A 27,026-nucleotide genomic window follows, 5' to 3' on the forward strand; every position below is an offset into this window, starting at 1 on the left:
ACACCCTGGGAGGCAGCAGGTAATGGATCAAATACCTTCCTCACTGCCATCGATATGGGTGATCAAGATTGAGTTCCTGGCTTTCAGCTTTGGCCTGGCCCAGCCCATTTGGGGAGTGAACAAGCATTTGGAAATTATCTCCTCTGCCTTTCAAGCAAATTTTTAAAAATATGTAAACTCTTTTTTTAAGATTTTATTTATTTATTTGAGAGGTAGAGTTACAGACAGAGGGAGAGACAAAGAGAGAGAGGTTTTCCGTCCACTGGTTCACTCCCTAAATGGCCACAACAGCGGGAGCTGTGCTGATCTGAAGTCAGGAGCCAGAAATCTCTTCTGGGTCTCCCATATGGGTGCAGGGGCCCAAGGACTTGGCCATCTTCCACTGCTACCCCAGGGTATAGCAGAGAGCTGGATGGGAAGAGGAGTAGCCGGGACTAGAACCAATACCCGTATGGGATGCCAGCACCGCAAGTGGAGGATTAACCTACTGCACCACGGTGCCGGCCCCAACTTATTCTTCTAATATAAGACAGTGACTATATATCCCTACCCTCTCTTAGCACAGATTTCATTCTTCTTTCTGTGGCAATTTAAAGGCAACACATTGTATTAATTTCTAGTACCTCAGTTACTACTGAGGTTACGCATTTAACTTCATGTTGCTCACTTCATTTTTCACCTTGCCTTTTTGCAAGCGTGTGAAGTAGCCAGTTAAGTAACAGCCACTTTCTGTTGCAAACTGGGATGATGAAGTGGTGGTGCAGGCGGAGGGAGGAAGATTGTCAACAACTCCACAGTATGAAGTTCAGCCTGCTTGTCTTTGACCCAACATGACAAAAGGAATAAATGTTCATTTTACCAAAGAACAAAAAGAATTTCAACAGGGCCCATGCATACTGTGAAACTCCTTAACACTTTCCAGCCTGCACACGGAAAATTCTGTCCCCCAAGTATAACCATTCTTAGCCACCTCGTCCTACCTCCTTATTGTCTTCCTGTGGGAGCTAGCCATGTACAGAGCAATCAGGAGAAAGGGTTGGGGACTTGAAAAAGATAACTTCTTCATTCAAAACTCTCAGGGCTTGCTCTGGGGTGGGCACAGAGAAGAGAAGCAGGAGAGGCTGCACCAGGTGTTTGTCTGCAACCAACCAGGCAGGCGAGTGGAGAATCAGGTCAGATTACGCTGTCTGCCTTGCTCCCAACCCATATGAAAAATAGGCTGCTTACTGCATCTCATGAGCAGTGTCCTTTGTTAACTCCTGTCCCTGGAGTATAACTCTTTTCCTTTACAAAGTAGAACAGAAAACCCAAGAACAGGTTTGCTTTTCCAGTCTGAACCCTTCTCCCCCTTTGGCAGGTCCTGGTGGAGCCCTACATCCACCTTTTATCCATCTTGCTTCCAGAGAGAGGTTTGAAATAACATCCATCGCCCACAGGGCCATACCCAATTCTGGCTACAAGGAATGGCATCAAAGTCAAGCCTGAAACAGATGCCAAGGCTTGGGTAGAGTCTGTTAGCGTGAAAGAGGACCTGTTCCTTGTTATCAGAAAATCTTTTGGCGGAAAAATGATCTGATTGTTCAAATTCTTGGTGCTAAGGAAATGGTCATAATGAGGGAGACCATCATCGAAGTGATTAAGAGCCCTCACCAAGACTTTATTTTTCCTCTCGGGTTTAAGAGGTGCAAATGCCCATGGAATTGTATAGAGTGATCCTGAATCAGGGAGCCACCAGCCTTATCTAACTAAAGGAAAAAAAAAAAAAAGCCATTCAAAGTAGAAATATCCCCCCCCCCTTTTTTGAGAAGTTCTGCCCTGTCTCCTTTTCAGCTTTAAAAACTTATCACCTGTTCCACTTCTTTCTGCACCATTTTCCACAGCAAATCCCTTCCCCCTAGGGTCTTAATTTTGTCTGCTGCATTGTCTCTGGCAGTTCAACATGACAAGTTACTTTTCAGGAACACACAGTAGAGACTTAGTACCAGGGTTGCTGTTTAAGTTAGGAAAATCTTGTATGAGAAAGCTTTGTCTGAGGCCTAACCCCAAATAGCTTATTTCAAAAGGATTCATTTAAAAAAAGAGCCAGCCTTGTTTCTTAACCCTGAGGACAGAATTACATAGTAAGACTCTAGCTAACTAGGTAATGTTGGTAAGAACCTATGTTTTTGTCTGTGTGTGTGGTGGGAGGAGCTACTATATTAGTACTTTAATCCCATGTAACACATTATCCCCAAACTTAACACCTTAAAACATTTATGTGGCTGGTGCTGTGCGACAGGTTAAGCCATGACTTCCAGTGTCAGCATTCTGTATCAGTGTCAGTCTGACTCCCAGCTGCTCCACTTCCAATCCAGCTCCCTCCTCATGGCTTGGGAAGGCAGTGGAAGATGGCCCAAGTGCTTGGGTCCCTGCACCCACGTGGAAGACCGAGGTGGAGTTCCAGGTCGCCTGGCCCAGACCCAGTTGTGGCCATCTGGGGAGTCAGCCAGTGGATGGAAGATCTCTTTCTGTCTCTCCCTCTCTTACCACTTTGCCTATCATATAAAAGAAACACTTAGAAAACCACAACCTTTTTATCAGTTACTGAGGGTGGCTCTGGCTCCAGGCGTCTCATGAGCTTGCAGTCATCTTAAGGCTTCCCTGGGGCTGCAGGGGTTGCTTCCACGTAAGCCTGGCAGGTGGCCCCTGCTGCTCTCCACTGGGTCTTATGCACTTCCCAGGCATCCTCACAACAGTTCCCCCATAGTAAGTGATCTAAGAAAGTGAGGCCACTTCAAACGTAAGTCAGCCTTCTAATAATTCTGGAAATGACATTCCTTCACTCCTCCCATATTCTATTCCTAAGAGGCCAGTGCAGCCCACACTTAAGGGAAGGAAAATGAAGCCCCAGCTCTTGAAGAGAGAAGTATTAATTTATGGACATATATTTAAAACAATCACATGTATTATACAAGTTACCTGCATCCAGTCTCTATTCTGTTTCTCGGTCTACAGCAGAGGTTGGCAATTTCTTTCTGTAAAGGACCAGACAGTAAATATTTTAGGCATCGGGGGCCAGACTCCTGTTGCAACTAGTAAGCTCTAATGCCAAAAAACTACATGTTTGGACAAATCTGTACACAAATGAACATGGCTTTGTCCCAGTAAAACTTGAAAAAATAGGCAGCTAATAAGTCTCAACATTAGGACACATATTTGAGGTGGGCATGTGGCCCAGTGGTCAAGACGCCAGTTAAGATTCTTGCATCCCATATTGGTGTGCCTGGGATCAACACTCAACTCTGATTCCTTACTCCAACTTCCTCGAAGTGAATGCAAGGGTGATGGCTCAAGTAACTGGGCTCCTGCCACCCACATGGGAGAGCTGGATGGAATTTCCAGTTCCTGGCTGTGGCCTGGCCCAGCCAGTCCTAGCCATTGTGGCCATTTAGGGAATGAACTAATAGAAGGAGGTTTCCTCTACCAAATAAATAGTTTTTACAAATTATAGTTCCTCAGCCAAAAACACAGGTACTACATAGTCAATTTTAGGTTCAATTTAAAGGTCAAATCTTATCAGTCTTTTTGATGAGATGTGCTCTGGAAATGAACACTGCAGGTAAGTCATTTCTCCATGTGGGTTGTTTTTGCTTCATGCCTCCATAAGGCCTATGCTGGCCTTACTTGGGTACTGGGCATAACACCAACCTTCTCCTTTATTCTGCAAAGCATCGCTCCCCCATATTCTCAGTCTAAACAAATAAAAAAGAGTAAAGAATTATGTTTTATTGCTATAGCCTTCTTTCCAAGAAATATGGAACTTCCTTTGAAGTGATTTCACTGAATTTAACTTTTAAATTTTTGTTTTTAAAATGTATCTTTAAAGTCAAAATAGAAAGGTGAACACCTGAATTTAAATTTACATAAATGCGTAAAGATTCTGAGGTGGAAACAATGCTTTCTCTGAGGTACTGCTTGCTGAGAACAGTAAAGAGACATGGAAATTAGCTTCTTAGCTTGTGATGAAAGTGTGCAAATTAAATGTCAAGGAGACCAAGTGAGTCTTTTTCTCCATGACAGTTTCATACAATGAAACACTATTGGAAAGGAGCAAGAAAGAATGCACCTTCAGGAGAGAAAACACGTGTGAACCTCCCTGGAGAGAGAGGAAGGGAGAGGGGGAGAGAGAGAGACAGAGAGGGAGGGAGGGAGAGAGGGAGGGAAAGGGGGGGGAGAGGGGGAGAGAAAGAGAGAGAGAGAAAGAGAGAGAGAGAGAGAGTATCTTCCATCCATTATTCGCTCCACAGATGGCTGCAATAGCCAGTGCTGAGCCAGGCCAAAGCCAGTGTCTTCATCTGGGTCTCCCACCAGAGTGGCAAGGGTTTAAACACTTGGGTCATCTTCCACTACGCAGAGAGCAGAATCAGAAGTGGAATAGCTGGGACATGAACCAGCACCCATTCAGGATGCCAGTGTTGCAAGTGGCAGCTTTATCTGCTATGCCACAATGCTAGCCCCTGAATTAAATTTTTATGAATGTGCAAAGATATTGAGTGGAAAGAATCTTTCTCTAAGGTACTCCTCACTGAGAACAGTAAAGAGATATGGAAGTCTAGACATTTAGGCTCTTAGCTTGTGATGGAAAGTGTGTAAATTAAATGTCAAGAGGAGACCAAGTTTAGGAATCGGATCCACATGGGCACTCACAGCTCCAGAGACATACATCAGGGGTTCAGTGAGCGCCAAACACCGTAATTACCCTAAGCCAAAGTCAACTCTGCTGGGCAACGTGCCAACAACCACAATCTCTCAAAAATCACATGTGACCCTTTCCAGTTTTATTAATAACTTTATTTAAATAAGACACAGGAACTTCTATACTGAAAAAATACAAAACAGAAGCCACACATTTCCTTGTGTAAAGCCATATTGTCTGATAACTCAATACTGTTCAGCGCAGTGGCTAGAATTAAACAGTACAACTATATACAAAATTTAAACAATTTCTGACAAATTTCTACAGCAGGATGTAGGATACATCTGAGCTCAACAACTTCTGGGAAATTTACATGGCAAAGCATAAGCTTTAACACATTTGGTTCAAAACTTTAATATATGCTAAGAGCAAATGTACAACACAATTAATATTTAGTTTTTCATGAGAAAATAAAAACACATGTCACTATAAATATCGTACATCAGATTTCATTACCAAAAAAAGCATATTCAGTTCATTTTTCTGAAATTGATACTATTGCATCTTATTTGGACAAAAGCAGAGCACAAGATCAATAGATTAGGTAATGCTGAACCAGACATCAGAAGTTAAATGGAGCTCATATTTATCTTACGGAACTAGGAATTTTCTCCCTTTAACCATAATCTACAAAATATAGTATTTTCATCAAGGCCTGAGATTATTAGGGTTAAAGGTGTCTGCTGTTGAAAAGATTGTTTTAAAAGTTTCCCCTGTGAAAAATGGCAAAAGTAAACTGAGTCCTTTTCTCCATGACAGTCTCCTACAATGTAACACTGACTAATGGAAAGGAGCCTGGATGCACCTTCAGGAGAGTATATTACTGCAAACTTTGGTGGAGAGAAGAGAATTGCCATCATGACAAAATAATACACAGAATATACACGGGTGTACACACACATACACATATCTCTTTTAAAAAAATCAATGGTGTTGCTTCCCTTTCTATCCCCTCCATCCTTCTTCACCATCCTTAGGAAGTACACAAAACAAAGAAAAGCCAGGAATGACGGAAGGGAATTGAAAGGCTCCTGTAACAGTAGGCACCGTGTCCCCTAACTTTTAAGAAGACTGGGCCCTATGCTTTTAGGTGCAGATGAAACAATGCTGGGTTTCACTGAACTGAAAGCCATGGAATAAAAATGCATACGCTTCCCTGAACTTCTGGACACCTTCTTTGTGCTGCCGAAAACAACATCTGCCAGCCCACTCTCAACTGCCCAGTCAGGATTATCGATGTAGGGCCTGCTTACAACCCTGTGGAAAACTGGAGTCTGCAAGTTCCAGGCTCCTTTTATCTGGGCCTAGGGTCTTCCTCACACATCCCAAATCTTAAAACTATTCATGATACTCTTATGTGAGGCTTAAGTAAGAATGCTTCAGACTACTGCTTTTCTAGGTCACCAAATAACCTGCCTTCTTATCTTGCAGCAGTTTGGAAATCCACTCATTCTCAACTCATGCAACTAAAATGCTTGAAGAAAACAATAACCAAAAGTGTGTCATTTTTGAACCTATGAATTAAATAACTTCTCAAAGAGAAACTGAACATAAATATGCCTTTAGGTAAGCTGGTAGCAATTACAACCCTGAATAACATAAAGAAAAAAATCCAACCATTCCCTACGAACCTTCACTTGTTTTACAATGAAAGCTAGACATTCCCATGTTTCAATTTCATCACACACAATGTGGAATGTTTCTAGTACTGAACACTTTATTTCCAACAATGTAACAGTCATTTACTGAGCAACACCTGAGGGAGGGGAAGCCATGCTGACACGTGTAGAAACAGTGAATGCAACAGTCTGTACTGTAACCACATGACACAGCCTTGTCACATACCACAGATTTGCTGGTTCTCCTCATGTTCACTCAAGTCCAGGACTCTCATTCTTCTAGGGTTGAAAGCACTTCTTATGCTGAGAATGTGGAATGTAATGAGGAAAGGGAAATGCATAAAATAAGGAAAGGCAAAAGAGTGTTGTTCCCTCTTTAGCTTTTTAGCTGTGAAATATTTAATATCCCGATATGATATACATTCCAAGTTACCTGAGTTTAGACTTCAACTGAAGTACCTGAAGCTAGGCCATAGGGTGGGCACTGTGCAACTGTTGTGGCCATTTTTTTTTTTTTTGCATTGTATGTATTACAGAAGTTAGAAACAAACACCTGGATCAATTGTAAACATAATCCTGAAGTACAGTATTTTCCATAGGACAAAACACAGCAAGACATTTTCTATTTAGACAGGCAACTTTTTGATATAGAGCTTATTTATACTGAAGAATTTGGAACAAAACACAGGACAAAGTACTAATCTGTCAAACATTCTATGAAATGCATAGTCTCCACTTAAAATGCTGAATGACACACATTTTGCAAGCATTACTGCTTTCCAAAAAACTGCTGAATAGGAGTTCTGTCCCTGCCAAGATCAGTGTTAAGAGATACTTTGTGATGCTGATAAGTGTTTCCTTGTTGGTGGCGGTGGTGTTCAGTCTGTCACTCCGTGCAGATAGAGGCCTAATCCACAGAACGTGGGGAGGAGGCCGGCTCCCCCGTGGCTTTAGATGATCACATAGTTCTGAGCAGAGATGTGTTCCTCACCCTGCAGTTCCTGCAGGAGCTGCTGCTGCTGGGATGGCTGCTGGACAGAGGCCTCTGTGGAGCCTGCTGTGCTGGTGTCCTCTGAAAGGGATGTAAAGGAAACCCGGGAGGAGAGCTGCTCAACGGACAGAGTCGCAAGAGCTGAGCTCTGGCCAGAGTTAGGAGAGTTCTTGAGCATCAGGTCGGAGGCAGGTAAGAGAGGGCCTAGAAGTTTTACAGGACAGAAAGCTGATCCAGTTGGGATGAAATTAACCTTGTTTTTGTCAGGACATGAAAAGAGAGGGGCCGAGATAGGCTGACGAGACCTAAAACCATAAAACAAAATTAGGCTTACAATCACAAACAAGTCAAGCACTTTCTCAATCAAGTGGATTCTCAAAAACAGCTAAAATGTGAATGGCAGGGAATGGGGAAGTGTACACAGAGGGTAAACATCTTCCATAGCACAAGTCAGCTGGCAGACTATTCAGGTACACAGCACTGAAGTGATACTTGAGACAGAAGGATTTTCAAAAGGATGGCTGGGTAAATTTTTATAGAGATCATTGGTTTGCTTTCAACCCTATACTGTAGTTGAAGACTATGCAAGGCAAGGATGACCTTTTCTGCTAAGAAAAAGTATACTGAGGGCATTATCCATCATGTATTTAATTTTAAGCATTTCCTCCTTTTTCTGCATCTCTAGATTTACTAGTACAGATTTGGGGGGGGGGGGTCTTGATGGTCTCTCAAGGAGCCAGTCAGTCCAGCAGAGGAGGGTCCACAAACTCTTCCTCTTCTCTCATTCCCAGGAGCTAAGCCATCAACTCTTACAAGTATGGCCTCTGTCCCCTTCCAGTTGCAGAAGTACAGCAGCCCCTACTTGGCACCTGCACCAGGGCAAAGGGATGAGCGAGTCCAGGAGCCACAGTCTTCCCCTGAGCTCCTCTGCCCAGTGGCTATAGCATGACCTCTTCTTCCAATTTCTAACTCAAAGATATTGAAATTGCAAAATAAAAAAAAATCTGTCAACAGAAAGTTCAATGAATAAATATGCTACATGTGTCCACAAGGGGAAGAAACTACTTCCCCCGGGTTTGTGGAATGTATTTTATGTTAGTCACACCTGGATATTAACGTTGCTCCCAAACATCTTTTTGTTGGCCATCCAAATTAATAGAGTTCTTGCAAGGAAACTACATAATGATTTAAAATAGTGGTGTCAGGTAGTAGGGGCAAATTTTCAAGTTTCTTTGCATTGGCTTACAACTTTCCAGGATATAGGCTCCAATTTCCCATCAGTAAGATCTCTTATGCCTATTCCATTCTCTGTTCATAGTTTGCTTTGGGAACACGCTATCAGCTGGATGGAGTAGTTGATTCATCTGTATCAACTGGTCTCAGTAACCAGCTTTACAGCTTTGCAGATCCCAGCTGACAGAAAAGACATTACTTACGCCATTTCCTCAAAGACCTTCACTCGCTCACATCCCTCTGGGGGCTCCCGTTTGAACATGTAGCTGTTGTTTGGTTTGGGAGATGAAGCATACTTGGGTAACGGTGAGCTACTCCCACTGTCTGTAAATTTAAAGCAGTTATATTAACTAGTGATTGAGAGCTCTTTTAAACTGATTTCCAAACAAAGAGCCTTTCGCACAATTTATCCACTGTTGCCCCTCTGCTTCCACCACAGAGCCTCTTTTTACGGAGGAGCTGTTGCTATCACCCCTGTGCAGTACACGTCTTCCAAATAAAAACTCAGTGCAACAGTACTCTGCTATATCACAAAACGTAACAGGAAAATACTCTGGTCCAGAAAACGGCATTTGGAACAAAGCAGAACTGTAATACTCAAAACAAGTATGCTATTTACTATGTACCTCAAAAATGTAAATGAATGGAGTAAGATGCATATGTCATACAGAAGAATCACAAGAGCTAATAGTGAAGGGTTCTCTACACACGTTCTCTCCGTCCAACCAATTTAAATGAAAATTTTAATATGTGGAATATTAATATGTGGAATAATCTTCATTACAAAAGTTCTTTGCAAAAATGTTAGTTTTACTAAACACCACAAATAACATGTATGCAGGGAAAAACAGGTCTCACATATCTTTTCCATCTGTCCACCATAAAAAAGGCAATTTGCTCAGAATTTGGCCTTTTAAAAATGCCCATATAAATGGTCTTTTTCAGCATAGTTTGTATTTTTTGCTACTGGAAGACATGAGAAATCCAAAAACATCTCTACCTAATATGTTTTCCTCTGTTTTCTGACCAAAAGGAAAATGGCCTATTCATGAAAAACCATAAAACCTATATGCAATTTCTCCCTTTCCTACCTGGCAAAAGATGTTGGAAATTCAAATCCACCAAAATGTGTCATTATCTTTGTAAGATGCCAAGTTGTAAAGTTAGTAACATATTTGTATAAATATAATAGTACTATTTACACAAACTCTGACAATGCAAACCAATCCCAACTGTTAAAATGTTAAGCACATGACTGATTAGGATTTATTATTTTCATCTATTTTGAAAGATTACATTAGCACCATAATGATGTCTGTCACAATTCTGGTAAATAGTTTTAGTTTTAGGATACAGAAAACAGTCCAACATTCAGACACTGAGTAATAAGAACTTTTTTTTAAAATCATCGTAGATTCATGATGTATACTGATACTTTATTTTGTGAATGATTTACAAAGCCTCTAGGTTAATCTTATGAATGCAAACCTGTGCTTGTTCTTTTTTTAATATAGTGACACCTCTGGGTGGAATCACTGCCTGCAAAATAACAAGACTGGGGAAGTACTGGGGAAGTTAGACAACCAGAGTTTTCTCTACCACTGTTACGTAGGCTCTAGGAAGGAATTAAATCTTAGAATGAAGCTGAGTTTCTTTGTATGTTGTTCAGATTGGAGGATTTTCTTAAATTCAAATATATCCCCTATCTTGTTCAAGCAAATGGGAGGGGGGCTGGCACCGCGGCTCACTAGGCTCATCTTCTGCCTGCGGCGCCAGCACACCGGGTTCTAGTCCCGGTAGGGGCGCTGGATTCTGTCCTGGTCGCTCCTCTTCCAGGCCAGCTCTCTGCTGTGGCTCGGGAGTGCAGTGGAGGATGGCAAAAGTCCTTGGGCCCTACACCCGCGTGGGAGACCAGGAGAAGCACCTGGCTCCTGGCTTTGGATCAGCGCGGTGCGCCAGCCACAGTGGCCATTGGGGGTTGGACCAAAGGAAAAGGAAGACCTTTCTCTCTGTCTCTCTTTCTCACTGTCTGTCTGTCAAAAAAAAAAAAAAAAAAAAAAAAAGGAGGGAGGAGGAAGAAAAGGATTTTCTCCCTCAGGCCCTCAGGTGATATAAAGCATCAGTAATCTGAGGTTGGAATCTGCTGCTCTCTATTTGAACAAGGATAGATGGATATATGGAAGGAATAGGTCAAAAACTTGGGGGGGAAATGAGGCTTCCAATTTTGTATGCTAGCAAAAATATATCTACTGTCTAAGCAGCAACAATCCATGTGAAGTAAATACATGAGATCAAGGACACAAGTAAGTAGATATGGTATGAGATTACTGCTGGGCACAGCAGGGCCCAGGCTATGTGCAGAATCAGCCTAAAACCATGTGCTTGATGCCTTTCACAAGTCTTCTATGCCATCAGTGGGGGTGTGTGACATCAGTAGTCTAGGATCCACCATATTATCATGTCAGGAAAATCATGTGGGCTGCAGTTACAGTCTTCTATGTTTTGCTTCCTACTACATCATAAGGCTCACCACATTTTCTTTCACAACATCCTTGGCAGTTTCACAAGACTAAGAGCTAAAAGCTAGGTAGATGTCAGCTGGCTAATCTGTAAAACTGAGTATCTTCCTATTAACAATCTAGAGTCAAGCAAACAGCTTTTCTTAAACTTTTCTGATTTCAGATGCTACCAATGCACTTTTCAGGGGTTTAGCCACTAAAATATTCTTTCCCTAGTTTTTCTTTTCCAGAGTAGATAGAAGTGATTAATGTTAAACACACAAATAGTCAAATAGTATACAGTGCTATGACAGCTCTGTCTTTTCAATAAAACTTATCTGGCTTTCTGTTGGCATTTACATCTAATGCTTGGTGGTCAAAAAAGACAAAGCTTGAAAGAAAAAAAAAGTTGAAACTATAAAAAAAATGTTTGTTAACTCATTCTCTTTCCCAGGAGGTAGCTGATATGGAAAATGAGTATGGTGTTCAACCACCATTATACCCAACAACATACTAAGAGTGTAATAAAAGCATAAAAGTTAACCAAAAGCATTAGAGATATGATAAACTAAGCTGGACCTAGGCAAAATTACTAGCCTTAGTGTGAAAATTACTTCTGCTTCAGCAAATGAATTATCAACTGCAATATGGTTTGATGGGCTAATGAAATCAGGAATAACACACACTAATAGTTACATAGCATTTCTTGTCAGTAAACTTTTAGAACCGGGTAGCATTACCAAATGCAGAGAAAAGTCCGCATTTTCAGTTACCTTCCAGATCAAACTGAGAACTTACAAACAAAAAGAATATTTGGCTTTTACAAATAGCTTCTATGGTATTTCTCAAATTTTCAATTTAATCCTTTATGAGACTGCTATAAAATTTTATTAAGGGGGTTGGTGATGTGGTATAGCAGGTAAAGCCGCCACTTGTAGCACCAGCATCTCATGTGGGCAGCAGTCCAAGTCCCTGCTACTCCACTTTTGATCCAGTTCCCTAGTAATGTGCCTGGGAAAGCAGCGGAAGATAGCTCAAGTGATTGTGCCTCTGCACCCACGCGGGAGACCCAGAAGAAGCTCCTGGCTTAGGATCAGTCCAGCTCTGCCTGTTGGGCCCATCTGGGGAATGAACCAGCAGATGGAAGATCTGACTCTCTGTCCCTTTCTAACTCTGCCTTTCAAATAAATAAATAAATCTTTCAAAAATAATAATAAAATATGGGGCCAGCGCTGTGGCACAGTAGATTAAGGTACTGGCCTGCAGCGCTGGCACCCCATCTTGGGTGCTGGTTTGAGTCCCAGCTGCTTCACTTCTGATTCAGCTCCCTGCTAATCCAACTGGGAAAGCAATGGAGGGTGGCCTGACTTCTTGGGCCCCTCTGCCCATGTGGGAGACCTGGAGGAAGCTCCTGGCTCCTGGCTTAGGATTGGCTCAGCTCTGGCCGTTGCAGCCATTTGGGGAGTGAACCAGTGGATGGAAGACCTCTCTCCCTGTCTCTCTCTGTTTCTACCTCTCTGTAACTCTTTCAAATAAGTAAAATCTTTTTTAAAAAATAAAGTTTTAATAAGGCATCTGCTATAGCTAAGATCTATTTGAGACAGCATTCAACACAGTGGAAGAACAAAAATAACATCATAATCTTTCACTACTTGTAGTTTTGCACTTTGTTTCAAATTAAATTTAAAAAAAAAAAACCTAAGACTCAACTTACACTCCAAATGTTAAACTTATTAATTAAATCTTTGCAATATGTAGGAGTTTTTATATTTTATCATTTATATTCCTTACATATTAACTGAATTGACATCAATTTATGAATTAACCAATCGTACTGTAGCTGCTCCTTTGTTTTCTGTGTACCCACAGTGGGTACAGGGCTTCTTCCACTACATAAATCCAGAATAATGCTGTTGATTACTGGTTATAAACTCGACTGTGAATCACTCATATGCTAACTACTAACTCTGAATCTGACATGACAGTTAACAAATGAAAGCAAATCACATCATTAAAGATAGTCCTCAGTCCAATTTATGGTAAAACTAGATAAACCTAAAATAACAGATTACGTAAACTATATTACATCTTAAAGAGCAATGTATTTAAGAATCTCAGGGAAAAAAAATCACTGATACAATCTTAATTTTTGTATTTTCAAGCGTTTTAAATGAAAAAATTTCTTGGAACATCCAGCTTTCAAAAACTCAAATTTCTCATATCAAACTGCTCCTAAAGTATTCTACAGGAGAGAAAAAAGGAACTCTTGAACTTCTAACAAAAGTTTCATTACATTTTTAAACAGCCAATTATTTACTGAGAACTTGCTGTGCAAAACAGAAGCCAAAATAAAATGTTAGAAATGTTGCCTTAATGTAACATTTGATAAAACTCAGTATTCTCCCCCCCCCCCACACCTTTAAAAAAAAAAATTCTTGGTAAAGGGAAATGATGTTAGAACATCTTTCCACAGAAACCAGTGTGGAAACTTGAACTTACGAGATCCTCTTGAAAATATATTCCTTCTCCAATATTCACTACCTTATTTAAGCACAATAATCATTTTCCACATCTCTCAAGATAGAACATTGCCATTATTCTCAGCTGCTTCTCCTCCCTCACCCAATACATTGAATTGGCCACCAATTCAATTCTCCTGATCCCCTTTCCTCCAATTCCTCTACAGTGCTTATCACTCCTTGTCTCCAGCTTACAACTGAGGTGCGAAAAACAATCTACTGACAAGCAGGAAGAAAATATAAAAATGTCTATACATATTTTTATCTTTAAAGACTAGTAGACTTTACTAATATTTATGTAGGTTGTGGGATGAATTATACATACATGCAATTTAATAAATGTATGAACTTAGAGGTACAGATTCAAAACTGCTGACATGGATATGCTATAAAAAAAAAGTTTGAAAACAGTAAGACTGCACTATAAAAAATAACATCCTGTTCTCCTGCCTCTCTGCTCTTCTGAGTTCCACCTGAGTTACAGTTCTTAAATATTAAACTTTGATTGGTCTTTCACTCCTCACAACAAGGTATATAAAGCCCCTTAAGAAACACTAGTCTTTCTGCCTCTCTACTCTCACAGCTTTCTACTCCCCATCATTCACCCCCATGCTCCACCCATATAATTTCTTTCTGTTCTTCATACACCAGGCCCTTTCATATCTGAATGCCTACGTCAAGACCATTCCTCTGCAAAGCAAGATGTTGTATGAAATTCCTACAGAAGATCTTTGTTGGCATCTGAACACTGCAGATGCTAGGAAAACTTACTTTTTCTAAGCCCCAGATTCCCCATGCTTTTACATAATGACAATGTCACCTGCTCATAGGATTGTGGTAACAGAGGAAACAACACAAATAAAATCACCTGAGCACACTTAATCATCATAATTCCATCAAGCAGATATCCCCAATTTACATGCACAGATACTGAGGATACAGAGGTTGAGGTAACTACATGATCAAGTTCCTTCCAGCCTAACATTCTATGGTTCTAACTGAAGGCTTACTACTTTATTGGGTCTGCCTCCTGTTAGTCTCAAAGGGTACAGAATGTAAAGAGTGGCTATGTCTAACTGGAACACAAAAGATAATGTGGAGGAAAAATCCAACAGCTTCCCTCCTCCTCTAACCTAGCTGATACTCTCTTCTTGTCTCCCTAGTTGTGCTCATAGTTCACCTGTAACCAACATGACTGAGAGAAGGGGAGGATGAGTCAGGCATTAGCAAAGTTATTTCTCTTCCCCTAATTTCAATATGAAATTTGAACTTCATGGCTTCTTTCCCCCTCAGAAGCCTATTAGTAAATCAGCATAAACAGTCTATTCTTCATTATTTTGTTTTGCAGAGTATACACTCTTCATGAACATTATTAAAAAGTCTAACATACACAGTTTAACAACTTAAAGAAAAAAAACTATATCAATATAGCTATAAAAGCATATCCTTTAAAGCATGGGCATACCATGAGAAAAGGTCTTAAAGGAGCTGTCTCAAAAAGATACACATTGTCAACATTTTCACAAAGAGGAGAAATGGGCATTACTGGAGGATGTACTCACTATATGTTGTCAGATACTGGGAATGTATGTCACTTTAGATGTTGTCTTAAAAAAAGGAAATAGGGAAAATGATCTTAGGGACAAAATTCTAGCACAGGTCAGTTCTGACCTATGGAAATTTTGGGGAACAATATCTTTGTACACTGTAATTTTACTGCCAACAGGTTCTTCTGGGATAATGAGCATTCTAGAATCATGCAGCAATAGTCTCTGATGAACAGACCCAGGTTCAAAAACAGTAATTTTCAAGGTGTGCCAGCTAGAGGCAGTATATCCATCACATCTGTTCTCACAGTAAAACCAAAAAGTAAAGTGCTACAAAATCTTGGCTGATTAGGTTATTTAAAAGACAAATGGCTAATGCATGTAAGGGTAAAGGACAAAAAAAGGTTAAGAGACAGAGTCCTAGAAAAATATACAAACAGGGTAAAAATATAAGTAGATAGGCAACCCTTGAGGCTTCCTGGTCTGTCTGAAAGGCCCGAGAGAGCATTTCAGGCAGGGAAAGCTAAGACTCTGTGGCAAAAAATATCCTACATGGAGGATCCCTGTGAGACCTCAGTGGAAAGAAAGGGCCATCAAAGAAGGATGTAACCTTCTCTGAAGGGAGGAGAGAACATCCACTTTGCTTATGGCCGTGTTCAAATACCAATGGAGTATATGGTCACAGAAAGCTTCCATAGCCTTGGCAGTTCATGGCAAGAGCTTTGGGTGATCACTGACATCACAAATAAGAGTGTTAATTGTTAAAGGAACAACACAGTCACTGTACACTTACTCCTCATGTAGGACCTCAGGCCCTGATGAGTTGTACTGAGAATCGACTGCAAATTTTGTTCCCAGACTGTACTTCTATATGTTGTGTGTGTGTGTGGGTGCAAATTATTGATGTCTATGCTTAGCATGGAGTTGGTCCTCTATATATAAAGTCAAATTAAAAATGAACCAAAATGAAGAAGGAGATGGGAGAGGGAGAGGGAGGTGGGATGGGGCTTGGGGTTGGTGGGTATGGGGGAAAGAAACAGTGTATCCCTATAGTTGTATTTATGAAAAAAATATATTCATTAAATTAAAAAAAAAATAAGTAGATAGGAAGATGCCCAAAGCAGTATGTTTTAAACATCCTCCTAACACCTAAGATCAGCTCTGGATCCTGAAAAGATAGTACTTTTCTGTATCTCTCCTGGGACCAAGGGCAACTGAGTTCCAAAACACAGAGTTTAACAATGTTAATATTTATGAGTTAAGTCTTAACATGAGCTAAACAGGCTTATATACATTGGCTTGGGTTACTCCATTCACATTGTTCCTTTGGAAAAATATAGTTTACATTACAAGTAATCAATTCATGGACTCCTGAAACACAACTCTCAGTCTCAGTGGCTGGACAGAGTAAAATGGTTCCATTGACTTTATGATTACAGTAATCACTGTTTCCACAATATCCTGCAAAATTGCAGAATTTTATAACAGCTGCCTAGGTAATTGTACCAAAGATCAATGATATGTGGCAACCTGAAGTTGAGATTTTGTGGCTTGCCTGGCCACAAGTTTGGCCACCATCAAGGAACAATGGCAGAGATACTAGAAGGACTAATATTTTGGTGCTGCCATCTGTATTAGGTAAATGACTATTTCCTCTGCGTCCTGCCACATGACAAGGTGGAATAATTCTGGCTGACTCTGAGGGGGACATGTCAAACCAAGAGCTCTTATTCTGGCTCCATAAGTACTCATGTAGAGCTGTAGAACTATGAATGCTACTAGGTTAGTTAGCCTGGCAATCTTAACACTTGTGAACAGGCTGCTTTCAGTCTTTGGGTCATTGGAAAAAGCTAGCAGAACACACACATGCATATAGCCAACACAACACAAACAACAAAACCCACCTGAAATAAGCCAGGGTATGGGGGAGACATAATGTGCTATTCAACTAAAATTATTGAATCTCAAATTATACACAGTCCGTGGAGAAAAGATGTTAGGAACAGGCAGAAATAATGTTATCAAAGGCAGTAAAGGGTATATATATATATAACAGAGGAATACTGGAAAAATAATCAACTCACCAATATGCCGCTCAATAGAGCATCTATGAGGGCACTTCAAAAAATTTGTAGATAACAGAATTAAAGCTAAATTTATTTGGTGCAAAAAGTTTTTGAGATCCATGTATATGAGAAGTCTTCAAAAAAAGTTCACAAAAAATTGTGTTAGGTCAAAACTATGCATAGTCTTTAAAAAATTCTGTGTAGCAAAACAATTGTAATTTGATTTTCCAGAAACTCTTTAGTGTTCCTTTGTATTACCAACAATTGGCCATCTCTACTCCTGTGGGTATCTATCCAGCCCCTAAGGATTACCTGAAGTAGTGATTCTACCACAGGAAAAATTTTTCTATACTAACTATAGAATATGGTGGTAGTACAAACTGATCCAAGTTGATTACAGAATCACAGTATTCATTCTGTTTTCATAGTTAATGGTGAAAACCTGTAAGACAGCTTCATTACTTCCATGTTTTTTTCTGAACTGCAAATAAATAAAAGACCAACTTATGGTTTATTGTAGATAATGCAAATTAAAAAATTTGTATCTTTAAAAACCCCAAAATCTAGGATTTGTACTTTACCTACATAATTTATGAATCAGACACTATTGCATAGTTTGAATGACATAACCCGATTCCAGAATATAGGGCTGACAGCATTCTTCTTTGTGCTTTTTTATTGTTCTAAATATAATTCTGTAATAGTGTATTATTTGTTTACATTCCTATTACTCCCTATTAGGCTATAAATTCCTTAAAGACAAATATTACATCTTATTCATCTCTATTTCTCCATACTCCAGTATATCACCTGACATGTAGTAAATGCTCAGATATGTTCCTTACATGAACTAGAAGTATAAACTCAGTTGAAATATATGAATCTCTACTTCCAATCTTAAAATGCATATATGTACACATGTAAATATACTTATATAAAAGGGACAGGTGTTATTTTAATTTTCTATTTACAAAGATGGAAAGATGTTGTTTGATTGGTTTGAGAATCAGAAATCTGTAATAGAACATGAACTTCATCTTAATCACTGAGTAATGCCTCCAAGCTAAATATGATAATTATGTTAAGAGACAAATGTCATCAGGTCTTAATTCTCACACTGAAGTGGTTTGTAGAAAATAGAAAAATGTCTTAAACAATAATTCAAAGATCCCCTCTATCTCCATAATTTCTGAAAAGACTTAAAAAAATTACTGAGAGCAATATCCAAGAGCATTTATTGTTACTATGTACCAAAGGTTGTGCTAAGAACTTTCCTACAATTATCTCATTTAGCCTCAATAATGATTATGAGGTAGGTACCACGATACTAACCATGAGAAACATTTTTTGAATTGCTAGAAAAAACACCTGTGGCTTTAGAGATTATCTGGACCAAGGTTCTCATTTTACATATCAATCCAAAAACAAGAGGGAGAGTAGAAAGAAAAGATATTAGTGTCAGGAAGAGACGGTGGATATGTGAGAATAAAAGTGCATAAAGGAAAACATATAAGCAAAGGCAAAATTTAAAGAAAGGTCTAACCTTTTCTTTTCTTTCTTTCTTTTTTTTTTTTGACAGACAGACAGTGAGAGACAGAGAGAAAGGTCTTCCTTCCGTTGGTTCACCCCCCAAATGGCCGCTACGGCCGGTGCACTGCACTGATCCGAAGCCAGGAGCCAGGTGCTTCCTCCTGGTCTCCCATGCAGGTGCAGGGCCCAAGGACTTGGGCCATCCTCCACTGCCTTCCTGGGCCACAGCAGAGAGCTGGACAGGAAGAGGAGCAACCGGGACAGAACTGGCACCACTACCGGGACTAGAACCTGGTATGCCGGCGCCGCAGGCTCCTCACTAAGCCTAGTGAGCCACGGCGCTGACCAAAAGGTCTAACTTTTCTAAGAAATGTTCAGAATTTAGATTAGACAATTCATAGAAAGTAGGACAGAGAGGGAGGTTTTGGATAAGCTGTGGGAGAAAAGTAAACATTTCATATATATTTTCCTGAAGGCACTAGGGAAAGCAATAGGTGAAGACCAATGGTGCTTATTTTTATAGCAGAAGCTACTATTTATTGAATACTTGGCAATAACTGCAGCTTTATGTCCAAAACTTTACAGGATTCAAATACATTCCTGTGTGGTCTTGAAGCCAGTGCTGCTCTTAGCTTCTGTGTTATGATGTCTCCTACCAAAAAAAAAAAAAATATGTATCCTGGCAGAAGAGTGACATGGTTATACTTTCTCAGAATAAAACAGTATAAATCTTTAGGAAAAAGAGTTATTAAAGAACACATACCATTTGAAGCTTGAGAATTACCTGAAACTCTGCAGGCTACTGCAGCTACTTCTCTGTCTCATGGGTAAAACCATGTGGAGGCCCTGAAAGAAGCCTAACAGCCAACCAAGACAGAACTCATCTATCTTCCCAGCCCACTTCCTCTCTGGTTCAGCATCTCTCAAATGTCCACAGTGTTAAACTTAAGAATAAGAAACCAAACTGTAGAATTAATTGTCTGGCCTTACTACTGCTATTATTTCTACTTTTAATTTTACAAGTGTCAAGCTGTCAAGCTGCAAAGCTGGACAATTTTAACTATACTTATTCTTTCTACTGTTACACAAATAATATGAGTTTTGGAATCAGTCAGATCCATTTTGCCATTTACCATCCATGTAATCTAAAATAAATTACTATTATTTAACATTTCCATTTAGCTTTAAAATAAGCCAATATTCCCACAGGAAGCAAGATGCTTTCCTGTTTATCTTACTGTAAAATATCTACAGTAAAATGGGAGGAAGTGATTAAATGTGTTCTCTCTTATAGAATGCCTGAGTGAAATCAAAGTTTCCTAGTCTGATACTCTAAGAAATGCAGTCTTCCCAGTTGAAGCCATGAGATGTTTGAGTCTACCTTTAATATGTCCTTAGTGGAGGAATAGAGTCCTTCAATCATCAAAGAGTCAAAAAGAAAGAACAGCCAAAATTCACCCACAGATTCAACAGCAGATGACAAAGTCCAAAGTAACTTCCATTAAACATCTCAGAAGAGTTAGGTATAACGACAAGTGAAATGAGCCTGACACAAAACAATACATACTGCATAATTCCATTTCTATAAAACTAAGCAGCTGGCAAAGACTAAATGATGGTGATCAAATCAGAAGAGTGGTTACTTCTAGCTAGAGAGGAAGAAAACTCTGGAAAGAGGCCCAAGAAAACCTCATGAGATGATAAAAGTTTTCCACACCAATACCTTGATCTAGGTGGTAGCTTCATGAGCACCCAAAGCTAAAATTCACTGGGCTAAGCACTTAAGATCTGGACAATTTATGAACAATAACAGTACTACAAAATCACACAAATTATAGGAGGTGGGGGTCAAATTATAAGAAGGACCATAAAGACCCTGCAAGATTTTGTAAATTAGCTTCTCTATGTTTTTAAAAAATTTTGTTGTCATTGGTCTATTTCTTTATGGTGAGAAGCAATTAATGTTTTATAAAAGCTCAGTGTTGCTATGTAAGTAGCTAGGACTTGGGTGGCCAGAAACAGAAAGAGCCAAGCTAGCAGCAATAGACTGAGCGCCTGACACACAGCCAGGAAAACACTCACTCAGCCCGGGACTGACAGGCAATAAAAATCCTCACAGGCTCTCAACAGCGAACACTTCACCTACATACCATAATGTGATCTCTGACGTCCTGGAGGTACTTACTGAACCTTATCTCTTTGGTTAAAAATACACTTAGTGTTCTCAGAGAACCCTTAGAAATTACTTTCTCCAAAATCAATCTGATTATGAAATCTAACTTTAGGCATGAGAAATATAAACCACATCATAACAATCATTAGCTCTGAATCATACTAAGGGAAACAGTTGTGTGTTATAAGATGTGAAGTTATAAGCACTCCATTTTATAGTTTTCATTAATTCTTAGAACTATGCGCTGTGCTTCTCTGACACATTTATGGAAGATGTTTTTGAGAGTCACAAAAAAGGGAGTATGTGACACCAATGAACAAACAAATCCAGATTAACCAATCTTTTACATTCTCACCACTCAACAGAAGAAAAAAAAAATGATGTAATGATCTAAGACAAAGAAAGCACAGTGAACAAGGCCCTGCACAAACCCTCTACCGAAGTGAATGACTGCATTCTCACCTTTATCACGATCATAGAGCAAGTCTTCTGTGGAGCAAGGGCTGCCATCCTGGGATTCCGGAGGACAAAAAGGGGAGACACAAGGTGAATGACTGCTGCAGCTGCTGCTGCGCTCCTGGACAGAAGGAGTCTGCGTGTCAATGCTGCGAGTGCTACTGCTCCGGTAGTGAGCAGGGAGTGGAGCTCGTCGACCATCTGGTATGTCCAGAGGCTGCAAGAGGAACACCAGCAAACGCGTGAGTGAGAATGTGTGCAAATCTCACAGAAAGCATATGGAATTTTCTTTGATTTCATATTCTACTACTATAACCACCACACTTCAGTCATCAGAGAAGCTATGCTTAAGTTAATTTCTCGACAGATTACCTTTACTCAACGAACATTTTCTTTCAAATCAAACTGTCTCAAAAATTCCATAGCTTCGTTTATGGGTCAGAGCTTAGTACTTCCCATGATACGCCTCAAGGAGAGTTTAACACATGACCTCTAAAGGCTAAAACTGTGTCCTACTTAGAGAGACACACTCAATAAGCATTTGTTAAATGAATTAACTGAATTGCCAAAAACATCTCTTTGACCTGCTGGTAAGAAAAAGTGAAATCTCAATATTTGCATGAATGGATGTATTCCCTCATTTTTCCTTATTTTAATGTTTTAGAAGCCAAAAAAATATAATTATTTCCATTTCTTAAACTATAACTGGGTAATGCATACCAATTTATTCAACTTTTGTTTCATTGGTAGGTAGAAGAACTCTAAAATATATTTTACAAATGTACATATTTGTAGATAAAACATTAAGCCTTGGAATATCAATATAGATAACATGATAATTTTTTTAAGTTACTGGCAGACATTTTGATTCATTAAAAGTCTGAGGCACACTTAATCATAAGTCTTAAGTTTTCCTAGTATCATTCTGAAATGGCTGCTAAATTAGAACAGAACTTATTTAAAAGCAGAACTATTTCATTAAGTTCCTTATTTTAGTATAGTTTTTCATTGGCATTCTTAAAGAAACAACAAATATGTAAATTATTATTACATCCAATATTAATTCCTTACATTATTGTTCTTCCATTTCTACTTAATGAATAAAGGAAGAGTTTAATAGCTAAGAGATGCCTAATACATATATAAAATAAAAGCAACATAAAATGTCAATACAGAGTAAAATGGTACCTCTTCTGGGAGATGATTTTGGATATATTCATCAAAACGGTATTTATTTTTAAACATTTATTTGTTTATTTGAAAGGCAGAATTATAGAGAAATAGAGTGGGGAGAGGGAGAGAGAAAGAGAATGAGAATCTTCTTTCTGTTGGTTCACTCTCCAAATGGCCATGTGGGTAGGGGCTGGGACAGGCTGAAGCCAGGAGCCTGGAACTCCACCCAGGTCTCCCATGTGGGTGGCAAGGTCCCAAGTACTTGGGCCATATTCCGCTGCTTTCCCAGGTACATTAGCAGGAAGCTAGATGGAAGTGGAGAAGCCAGCACTCACATGGGATGCCAATGTAGCAGGCAGCAACTTAACCTGCTGGGCCACAATACTTGCCACAATATTCACCAAAACTGTAAGTGTAAAAAATAATTTGATACAGCAATTTTATTGCTTAAAAACTATTTGTAAGAGTATTCAATGCTTTCTAGAGTACTACCTGTGAGGACAAAAACAGAAAACAATCTAAATGTCAACTAACAGGAGACATATATTAATTCATACAATGATTTACTATGGACCAAAGTACTACCACACACATACACACATAGGAATTATCAGGAAGGATATATAAGAAAATATGAATGTTCTTATACCTGCTGAGCAATACTGAGAGTTGGAACAAAGATTTTTTTTTCTTTCCTTAAAAAATCTATTCATTTGAGAGGCAGAAAAATGGAGACAGAGAGAGTTGCCACCCACTGATTCAGTTGCTGGATGCCTATAATAGTGGAGAAGTGAGGAGAGGCAAGACCAGCAGCGGGGAACTCAGTCCTTGTCTCCCATACAGATGGCAGGAACCCAACCACTTGAGATATCACCACTGCCTCCCAGAGTCTGCATTAGCAGGGAGATGGAATTCAAAGTCAGAGGTGGGGCTCAAACACAGGTACTCTGATGTGGGATGCCTAGTGGTTTCCTAACTGGAGTATTAATGGCTAGGCCAAATGATTCCCTAGGAGAAACTCCTAATTTTTATTTAATAACCCAACTCAAAGTCAGTTTAAAAAGCTATATATTATTTGATGGGATCAGACACACATTTGATACATTTCAAATTATAAGTTTAGCTCCATAAAAGCATTACTCAGGTAACTGTGCCAAAGGTTATCTAGTGGTTTACTTAGTTGGGTGTACCTTTAAAAGCAGGGTCAACTACAGGCTCACATATGGTATTGTTCAGACTTCTTTACTGAGAATGAGGTAATTTACAATGTATTTTTGATTAGCTCAAAATGGATCAAATGTAAGTGGGCTAAAACTCTCAGAAGGAAGCATAGGAGTAAGTAATTGTGATCTTGGATGGTTTCTTAAATATTATATCAAATGAATAAGCCACAATAACAAAAAAAATGAAATGGACTTCATCAAAATTAGAAAACGTTCTTCAAAGAGCATCAAAAAAGTGAAAACTGAAAAAACAGAATGGGAGATGTTGTCAGATGATATATCTGATATGGAATTTGTATCTATAAAGTAAAGATCTTTACAAAAGACATTCACAACTCAATAATAAAAAGACAAATACCTAATTTTAAAGGATTTAAATAAATGTTTTTACAGAGGAAACACAAACAACTAGTAGCATATGAAAAGATGTTTAACTTTATCAGCCTTTAGGAAATGAAGTCAACACCACCACGATAGGGGATGGGGTGCCACTTTACACTAGGATGACTGTCATTTAAAAAGATAGGCAATTACAAGTGTTACTGCAGTGGGTTAAGCCACTGCTTTAGAAGTCAGCATTGCATTTTAGAGCATGGGTTCTAGTCCCAGTTGCTCTGCTTCTAATCCAGCCTCTTCTGATATGTGCCTGAGAAAGCAGTGGAAGATGGTTCAAAAGCTTGGGTCCCACCCACCTATGTGGGAGACCTAGATGGAGCTCTGGGCTCCTGGCTTTGGCCTGGACCAGTCATGTCTGTTGTGGCCGTTTGGGGAGTAAATGAGTGGATGGAAGACAGTTCTCTCACTTTGTCTTCCTCCCTCTCTGTCACTCTTCCTATCAGATAAATGAATAAATATTCATATTTTTAAAAAGTACAGAAAGAAACTAGAATTCTCATACACTGCTGGTGGGAACATAAAATGGTAAAGTCACATTTGAAAATAATCTCAGCAGTTCCAAGTATATATCCAAGAGAAATGAAAACATTATAATCACGTGAAAATTTGTATACAAATATTAATACAGCATTATTTATAATAGCTAAGAAAGGAGAAATAACTCACATGTCCATCAATTTATAGTAGGTAAATAAAATCTGTAAACACAGGGGAACCTTAACCATTCTAAGTGGAAAAAGTCATTTACAAAAGTCCACTTTTGTATGATTATATATAAAATGTCTAGAACAGGAAAATCCATAGACAAAGAGTAGATTAGTGGTTGCCTAGTGCTAGAAGTGTTAGAAATGTCAGATGAATGCCAGAGGCTAGAAATTTCTTATCTGGGGTGTCAAAAATACTATGAAATTGATTATGGTGATGACTATACATCTGTGTAAATGCTAAAAACCACTTAATTATGCATCAAAGAGGTATATGGTATGGTATATGAATTATATCTCAATAAAGCTGTTATCTAAAAGGAATATTTTTTGAGACTTCTTGCAATGTTAAAGAAAAAAAGATTCCAACAACTCATATGACCTTACCTTAGACAATTCCTCCTTCCCATTATTCTCTTTAATGAATACCTTTTCTAATTCAGGACTTATTCCTTCTACATTGCAGGGCACACGTGAAATAGATGATTTTGGCACTGATATACTTGACAGTGGCATGGGGACTGACCTTGATCCAGTAGCCTATGAGACAGAATTCAAAATAGAGTCAAGTCATTTGTGGTCAAAGAAATCAAGAACTAAAGGGCATGGTAAATCTGAAAACTGAAACCCAACGAACAGAGTTATTTTTTACATTTCCACTATAATAAGTGATACCCAAACAGAAAGAAATTTAAGTTTTGAAATAGGTAAAGATTACATAGAGTCAAAACAATCTTAAAAATCCTTTTATATAAGTGTTAAGGTATAATTCTACAATGCCTACATCTGTTTAATAGAATGGCATACAAACCTTTTGCACAGTTTAAATTTTATTTTTCTCTGTTTCACCAGAGAAGTATAATTGAGATCAATTAAGTTAAGCATATCATATGACTTCACAGTGCAGTTCTGTGTTTATCTTTGTTTCCAAAGTGACAATTACCTGCTAATATTTTTAATCTCTACTTTGTCAACCATTTAAGAAAATCTATCAGATTATTAATGTAGCAACCATCTGTGTTAATTTCAATAACACTTACTGAACAACTTAAGGTTGTTTTCAAAAGTCCTTTGCAGGAATTTCAAAAATAACATATCTGAAAGCTGCAGTGGTGGACACCAACAATTGTAAAATGAGCAATTTGATGCTCAAGGAACTTATACAGTAGGAACGAAAAAAGAAAAATAAAGTTTAACAGTAAAAATTAAAATAAAATGCAATCTCTTATACTGAAAGATTAGAGCTTATATATCTGAATCAATAATGAGGTGGATGGATAATCACTGATCAGCACAACAATATCTCCTGTACTGAATGCTGCTGTCTTGAAATGCTGTGCATTAATGTGCAATTGCTACTGACATATGAGCTTTCTTTCACACTGAAGTTATAACTATGACATATTTAAGATTCTTTAGTGTCAAATATTTTCCTTTCAGTACTTTCATGTTTTTTCATATTTAAATACTAACTTATAATTTGTGATTTATTTTTGTGTATTGTGTAAAGTACAGGCTTAGTATTTTTATCTGATAGAGTACTCCAACTGCCTCAACATTTCTGTATCAATTCGGTGTTTGATTTCTTTGAGCTACTGACTAATCCTTTATACAAGGTTGTATTTTAGTTCCTATAATCTTATAGTATATTTTTGTATCTTGTAGGGAAAGTTTTTTCAGATTTTCTTTTCTACTCATGAGTACTGCCTTTCTATATAATAATCTTGTAAATAATTAAAACAATTTCTTTTAAACTTCCACTGGAACTTAAACACAATTTGTACATTAATTTGGGGTAAGTTGCTATTTGAAAAATATTGAGTCTTTTCAAACTCATGAATGCGTTAAGACTTAGGTCTCTATCTCATATCTCCACAAAGATTTATAGTTTGCATGTTTAGTTCTAGGCATTATATATTTTATATTTTTTCCTTACACTTTCTAACATGTTGTAGCTAAAGTATGTTTATATATATATTTTTTTTAAAACTTTTTTTTTTTTTATTTTTGACAGGCAGAGTGGACAGCGAGAGAGAGAGAGACAGAGAGAAAGGTCTTCCTTTGCCGTTGGTTCACCCTCCAATGGCCGCCGTGCTGCAGCCAGCGCACCGCGCTGATCCGAAGGCAGGAGCCAGGTGCTTCTCCTGGTCTCCCATGCGGGTG

General features: G+C 38.8%; 1 protein-coding gene across 2 annotated transcripts in view; it reads right to left on the bottom strand.

Moving 5' to 3' along the window:
* Nucleotides 1-4,817: 4,817 nt before the first annotated feature.
* Nucleotides 4,818-27,026, bottom strand: part of GLCCI1 (glucocorticoid induced 1) — a 107,879-nt gene continuing 85,670 nt past the window's right edge. For both annotated transcript variants that reach the window (XM_062178305.1, XM_062178304.1), the window contains exons 5-8: nucleotides 25,251-25,403; nucleotides 21,374-21,584; nucleotides 8,782-8,902; nucleotides 4,818-7,650 (exon numbers count right to left, since the gene is read on the bottom strand). In XM_062178305.1, the coding sequence (XP_062034289.1) occupies nucleotides 7,305-7,650; nucleotides 8,782-8,902; nucleotides 21,374-21,584; nucleotides 25,251-25,403 (831 nt within the window). In that variant the 3' untranslated portion in view covers nucleotides 4,818-7,304. The remainder of the gene's footprint in view (nucleotides 7,651-8,781; nucleotides 8,903-21,373; nucleotides 21,585-25,250; nucleotides 25,404-27,026) is intronic.

The sequence above is a fragment of the Lepus europaeus genome, chromosome 20 (assembly GCF_033115175.1).
Source record: "Lepus europaeus isolate LE1 chromosome 20, mLepTim1.pri, whole genome shotgun sequence".
Lineage (NCBI taxonomy): Eukaryota > Metazoa > Chordata > Mammalia > Lagomorpha > Leporidae > Lepus > Lepus europaeus.